Source organism: Monopterus albus, unplaced genomic scaffold (genome assembly GCF_001952655.1).
Source record: "Monopterus albus unplaced genomic scaffold, M_albus_1.0 scaffold166.1, whole genome shotgun sequence".
NCBI lineage: Eukaryota > Metazoa > Chordata > Actinopteri > Synbranchiformes > Synbranchidae > Monopterus > Monopterus albus.
In genome coordinates this window covers 106,274-112,524 of record NW_018128046.1, presented here as the reverse complement: position 1 = coordinate 112,524, position 6,251 = coordinate 106,274, and the positions used below count along the sequence as shown (strand labels likewise).

Below are 6,251 nucleotides of genomic sequence, written 5' to 3'. Positions count from 1 at the left end.
TAGCTTCAATAGATTTAAACAAATGTAAGGTTTTTGATGCAAACTACAAAAGTGAAAACTTTAGTTTTCTTCAGGGGTACGAATATTATTAACCCATAAGCCACTATATGCCTACCCTTCAAGTTAGACTAAACTATTTTGCCAATAATAAGTACAGTGAAGTGAATTTGAATAATTTGTCTGTACTTTTGTACCTTCAACATGCAGAAGCTGGCAGTCTGGACGTCGCCAGTTCGATCCACGTAACTCTCCATTAGATCTACGCCGTCTTTCGTCAGCCCTGTCAGTAGGATGCCCTCCAGGTTGCCCGCCTCCTTCATCTCATTGGTTAGTTTGTCAATGTATCGAGGCAGCTGCAGCCGAATACCCGTTTATCAGTAACAGAGTACGGCATATCCAGAACTACACTAGGATATTATCATAACATGATCAGCTGTTGAGTGACTTTGTAGTGCGTTACCTGTGCATCACTGAGAAACATACAGGCAAAGGCAACACGGTCTCGCACAGCGACACTGCTCTCATACTGAAATAGACACAAACAACTTTAGCTTTTCTTGTCCATTCAAATAAACACTCTTTGAACAGTTTGGGGAAAAGAAGCAAAGTGCTTCTTACTTTCAGTGCATACGTAGAATATGAGCCTACGTACTGACACAAAAAAACCCACAACTGCAAGTCTGCTCTTTGACGAAGTTAACCAATTCTGAAAACCAAGACGGCAGGAAACAAAGTAAAGTGACTAAATGTGCTTATTGTGGAATTTTGGCCAGAAAAGGTCTGAAGTGAAAATAAATATGACAACAGCTGGTTGCCAGAATCCAATGCAGCTGGGGAGGAAAAGGCAGAAACATACTCTGTTCTGGGCACAGGTTCATCTTCTGTGTTTTATGACCGAACTGTAAAACACATCTCTTCCTGTGCACCTGAGGATTTTTCCAATAAGGACTAGTGGAGTGTTACTGTACCTATATATTCATCACTGAGTGAGGAATATGTAAAGATTTTCATGAAGTAAAAGAAAAACAAGCTAAGTTTACAGAAAAAAAGAGTTAGAGTTGCATTTGCTTTTCTATTCACCAACTAATTTTCAAAACATGCATGATATTAAGAGATCCAGTACCAGCATGCCATCATAGGCTCCAGGCTCACTGGTGAGAAAGGCAAACATGACACAGAGGTAGGGATTCTTCAGCTGCAGCCTCAGAGAGCTGCACATCTCTCTCCACAGGGAGGACTTCTCATCGGTGTAGCCTGACAGAGCCATGGCAACCACATTCAGATTCAGGTCACCTGTGAATAAGAAATAGTTGTCAGAGGCTTTACTGTAAGTGGAGCACTGTGGTCAGACAAAACCTACATCTAAATAGGAAGGCTTTCCCAGAGAGGAGAGAGGCTCTGAGAGAGCTGTTGAAGTGGATCGAGTTTTGTTGCTCAGTGAAGTTTCAAGATACAGGAATTATATTAGAAGCTTGTACTTAATGGTGGGCTCACATCTGTTCAGTTACGCCGCAACATTCATCAGGGAATAGCATCCAAAGCAACACTTTATTTAAAGGATTTAAAGCACTCTTAAAGCAAGAGTTTCACAGTGCTCGTCCGGGGAACAAAAGACTCTCTTTGATTAGAATTGTTTAACGTTGTACAGGTTTATAACAGCTTTCTGATACCACTGTCATGTCTGTACATCATCTATATGATGCTACAGCCAGCAGCCAGTTAGCTTAGCATTAAGGCTGAAAATGAGAAAACAGCAAGTATATTTCTGTTCAAAGGTCTTTATACTAAGCACCTCCAGGCTTCACTTCATGTTTAGCAAACAGATATAAAAGTGATATTAATCTTATCTAACTCTCAAATTAAAGGAGAATACCTATAATTCTTCAAATTTCTATTATTCTTTTATTAATAAATTTAAACACAACTTTTTAGCCAAATGAAATAAAATAATTTTTCTACAAAAGAAACAAAGGCAGTTTAGGACAAATCCTAATGTAAACCTCTATATGTAGTGTTACATTGCAGATTATTACTTCATGCCATATCCCACTAGATATTTAAAAAGAAATAGGCTGGGAACATGAAAAGCTAAACAGAACCACCAACAGAAAATGTTCATGTTTGACCAAGTGCATAGATGACAGTCAGAACATTAAGTCAGAGGTTGGCGTTTGAGGAAAAAACACTTACTGTTGAGGTGCTTCTGTTGACACACCTTATCTAATGAATCACCCCATCACTCATGCTCAGGAAACACAGATTAGAGCACAAGGCAAAAAAAGTTTGACCTACAATGGTTTTTCTTAGTCAAGCAGTGTGTAAAGAACAGCATTTTCTCTCCGTTCTCATTAAACCTCAGTGTGAAAAGCACTGCAGCTGATACAGGACGAGTGCTGTGTGAAAACACATTGTTCTCCTGATGCCATTACATTTTAGAAATTCCTTAAGACCATGATTTATGACAATTATCTTGCTTCATATCATTCTACAGGTGTACATTCACAGCAACAAATATCAAAATACTAGTAAAATGACACTCCAGAAAAAAGGGTCTCTCTATTATTCAGAACAGAATTTCTGGACAGTTTTGAACATGAAGAGCCAGAAAATGATTTGACTGTTTTAATGTATTTTTACACATGAATCATGAGTTGACAAAGCAATAATAACTAGAAAATTGCATTTTCTGAAGAAAATGCGTATGGATGCTGAGTGCTGAAAGATTCACCTGAAAATGCTGAACATTTTGACATCTGAATGGTTTTGCTAACTGAAAGTATGCTGAAGTAGAATTTTCCCATTCATTTGAATGGGGCAAGATTTTCAAAATAAAGCTAAATATTTTAAAAGTATGAAGTTTAGAAATCTTCTGAAGAAAAGCATGAATGCCCTTGAAGAGCTGAACATTTTGATAGCTGAAAGTATGCAGAAGTAAAAATTTCCCCATTCATTTGAATGAGGCAAGATTTTCAAAATAAAGCTAAATATTTAAAATGTATGAAACTTAGAAAACTTCTAAATAGTATGAATGTCCTTGAAGAGCGGAACATTTTGATAGCTGAAATAGCTAAAACTATGATAAGGTAGAAGTTTCCCATTCATTTGAATGGGGCAAGATTTTTAAAATAAAACCCACACTAATAATAATAATAATAATAAAGAAATAATTGGAAAACATAGTATGGATGCTGAATCAGCATCCATACAAAAATTATAATAATAATAATAATAAAGATTTGGAAAACAAGGTATGGATGCTGAGTCAGCATCCATACAATAAAAATTTGGAAAACAAGGTATGGATGCTGAGTCAGCATCCATACAATAAACTTTAGGTCAAGTATAGGAAGTTTGTGATGATCAACACATGGTCAGAGAAGTGATGAGAGGAAACACAGAAATCCAGCTTCACTTACTGATGAAGATCTCCTGCTGGCTGGTGAAGTCTATGGCTAAGCCAAGTGGCAGAGTGTCATCATTTGTCTTAGTCACTGGAAGCTCAGCCCGACTTGCATCTTCCAGGATCCAAAGTTCCCAGATCTAAAAGGACAACAAAGTGTGGTCATCAGAGTCCACAGAAGTTTGGTGTGTTTTGCAGTGTATACCCAATATAACAATAAAAAAAAACAAAAAACTTACACATCCACAAGCTGGTCTGTCATCAAAAAATATAAATAACTAGAGAATTGTATTTCCTGAAGAAAATGCGTATGGATGCTGACTGCTGAAAGATCGCCCTGAAAATGCTGAACATTGACACCTGAATGCTGTTGATAGCTGACAGTATGCAGAAGTACATCTTTCCCATTCATTTGAATGGGTGAGGATTTTCAGAATAAAGCTAAATATTTTAAAAGTATGAAGTTTAGAGAACTTCTGAATAGAAGCATGAACGTCCTTGAAGAGCTGAACATTTTGATAGCTGAGAAAGCTGAAATTATGCTGAAGTTGAATTTTCCCATTCATTTGAATGGGGCAAGATTTTCAAAATACAGCTAAATATTAATATTAATAATAGCTAAGTATGAAGTTCACAAAAGTTCTGAAGAGAAGCATGAATGTCCTTGAAGAGCTGAACATTTTAATAGCTGAAATAGCTGAAAGTATGCTGAAGTTGAATTTCCCCATTCATTTGAATGGGCAAAAATTTGCTAAAAAACACTAAATAGTTCAAAAAGTATGGAGTTAAGGAAAATTCCGAATAGATCTGCGCATGTCCTGAAAAAGCTAAACATTTTGATACCTGAATGGTTTTTCTAGCTGAAAGTATGCGGAACTAGTTAAGGGCCAAAAAACGTACGTAATAATAATAATAATAATAATAATAATAAAGAAATAATTGGAAAACATAATAAATAAAGAAATAAATAATTGGAAAACACAGTATGGATGCTGAATCAGCATCCATACAAATATTGTCTAGTTAATTTCATGTTGCAGCAGCATGATATTGCAAACCACAATAATTCAGCAGCAACTGCACATCAATGGGATCTCAAAGAGAAACTAGAATTACTGCTTTGTGGCTGTATGCCCCCCCGCCAACCAGTGAAATTCATGGGAATGGGACAGATGTGATGTGACCTTGACCTTCAACCACCAAAATCTAATCAGTTCATCCCTGAATACAAGTGGACATGCGCCTCATTTGAAGAAATTCCCTCAAGTTGTTTGTGAGATATCACGTTTACGAGAATGGGCCGGACATAATGTACAAACAGACACAACAAAAACATTCATAATGCTGTAACAGCCAAAATTATAAAATGTAGCTTTTTGAGACACAGACCACTGGGTTGCTCAGATACAAGTCCAGCTACGTCATCAGACCACACAGCCCATGCTATAGGACAGATGCTCATGCCTGAGCCTCTCCTTGTTTCTTTTACATGCTCAACTCAAGAATGACATTTTGGTTTTCGTGTAACTATTTTATGTGTGTTTGAAAGATAGTACCTGTACAACCAGGTACTATATGGCTGATGTGCAGTAGCCTACTAAATTACAAGCACTTAAATTACAATTAAATTAAATTACAAGCACTGTGGAAACCCCCAGTACCAGACAGGCTCTTTTCCCTGGCTACATCTGTATTAGACACAGATCCAAACTGTTAATGCCTCCAGCTACAGCTATTGCTGGCACAGGCATGAAAAGCGCAGATCAAAGGTTTGTGATTATTTAACTGGTTGCTATTTTTACTACTACACATTGCAAGATGTCACCTTGTGAACTCAAATACTGTAATGGGCATTTTCACTGTTTCCTAATGTTTTATACACCAAACATTTAATCGAGAAAATAACTTGAAGAATAATCAAATACAACAGTGACTGCTAGACGCGGCCCTAATACGCATAAATTAAAACATATATTATTAAAATGTCAATTTAAAATGATTAAAGTGCTTTACATATACCAGCACTACAATTTCGATAATGTATCTTGTCTGAAAATTGTTCTTCCCTGTCAACACCAGGCTTCCCTCTTCTCTCACTCTACCTCATTCCTCAGAGTGTTACAGTGCTCACCCTTCACAGCAGTGGCTCCCCTGTTAAGGATCTGAATGGCCCGGCGGATGTCCAGGTTGAACAGCGCAACAGCGGCCGCCCGCTCCCACTCACGATCCTGCTCCAGGGATCGCAGGAAGGTCTCCATGTCGATGTCGGGACCCCGGCTGATCCAGCCACAGAGGCGCAGGGCAAGGTAGCGCTCCTCACTGTAGTACCGTGTCACATCTGTCTGACGGTCCGAGCCGCTCCAACACCTGCGGCTCTCTGTTGTGCCTAGGTGGACAAGACGGACATACACAAAACATCAAAACTGTTCCATCACAGCAACGCAGACACAAATCTGTTTGCAAATACTATTCAACCACAGTCAGATTCTTATTCACAGACATCTTTATCATATTCAATTTTCATCAGGTGGCCAGACTGCCACCATGTCATTTTCTTACCTGAACTGGTCTTGACAATATTCTTGATACCAGAGTAGACCACAGACTGCTTGTTCCCCTGCAGTTTCAGCTCCATATCCTCTGCACATTGCTTCATATGTGATTCTTGTATAGGAATTATAACTGATAGTGCAGTTCAAACAACACAACGGAGGCACATAACAGGGCAGATAAAGAACTACAGAATGTCACATTAATTAAATTCCAACTGGACCAATAGAGGAGACAAAAACTTTTCAACTTAATATTGACAAAATAAGCAGCGAGGTCTATGAAAGATCAACATTTCTAG

The 6,251-nt window shown here is 38.0% G+C and overlaps 1 protein-coding gene across 2 annotated transcripts in view; it reads right to left on the bottom strand.

Moving 5' to 3' along the window:
- The window catches only part of mios (missing oocyte, meiosis regulator, homolog (Drosophila)), a 14,129-nt gene that overhangs the window by 4,735 nt on the left and 3,143 nt on the right, over positions 1-6,251 (bottom strand). For both annotated transcript variants that reach the window (XM_020615578.1, XM_020615579.1), the window contains exons 4-8: positions 5,960-6,058; positions 5,532-5,786; positions 1,124-1,293; positions 461-526; positions 195-353 (exon numbers count right to left, since the gene is read on the bottom strand). In XM_020615578.1, the coding sequence (XP_020471234.1) occupies positions 195-353; positions 461-526; positions 1,124-1,293; positions 5,532-5,786; positions 5,960-6,058 (749 nt within the window). The remainder of the gene's footprint in view (positions 1-194; positions 354-460; positions 527-1,123; positions 1,294-5,531; positions 5,787-5,959; positions 6,059-6,251) is intronic.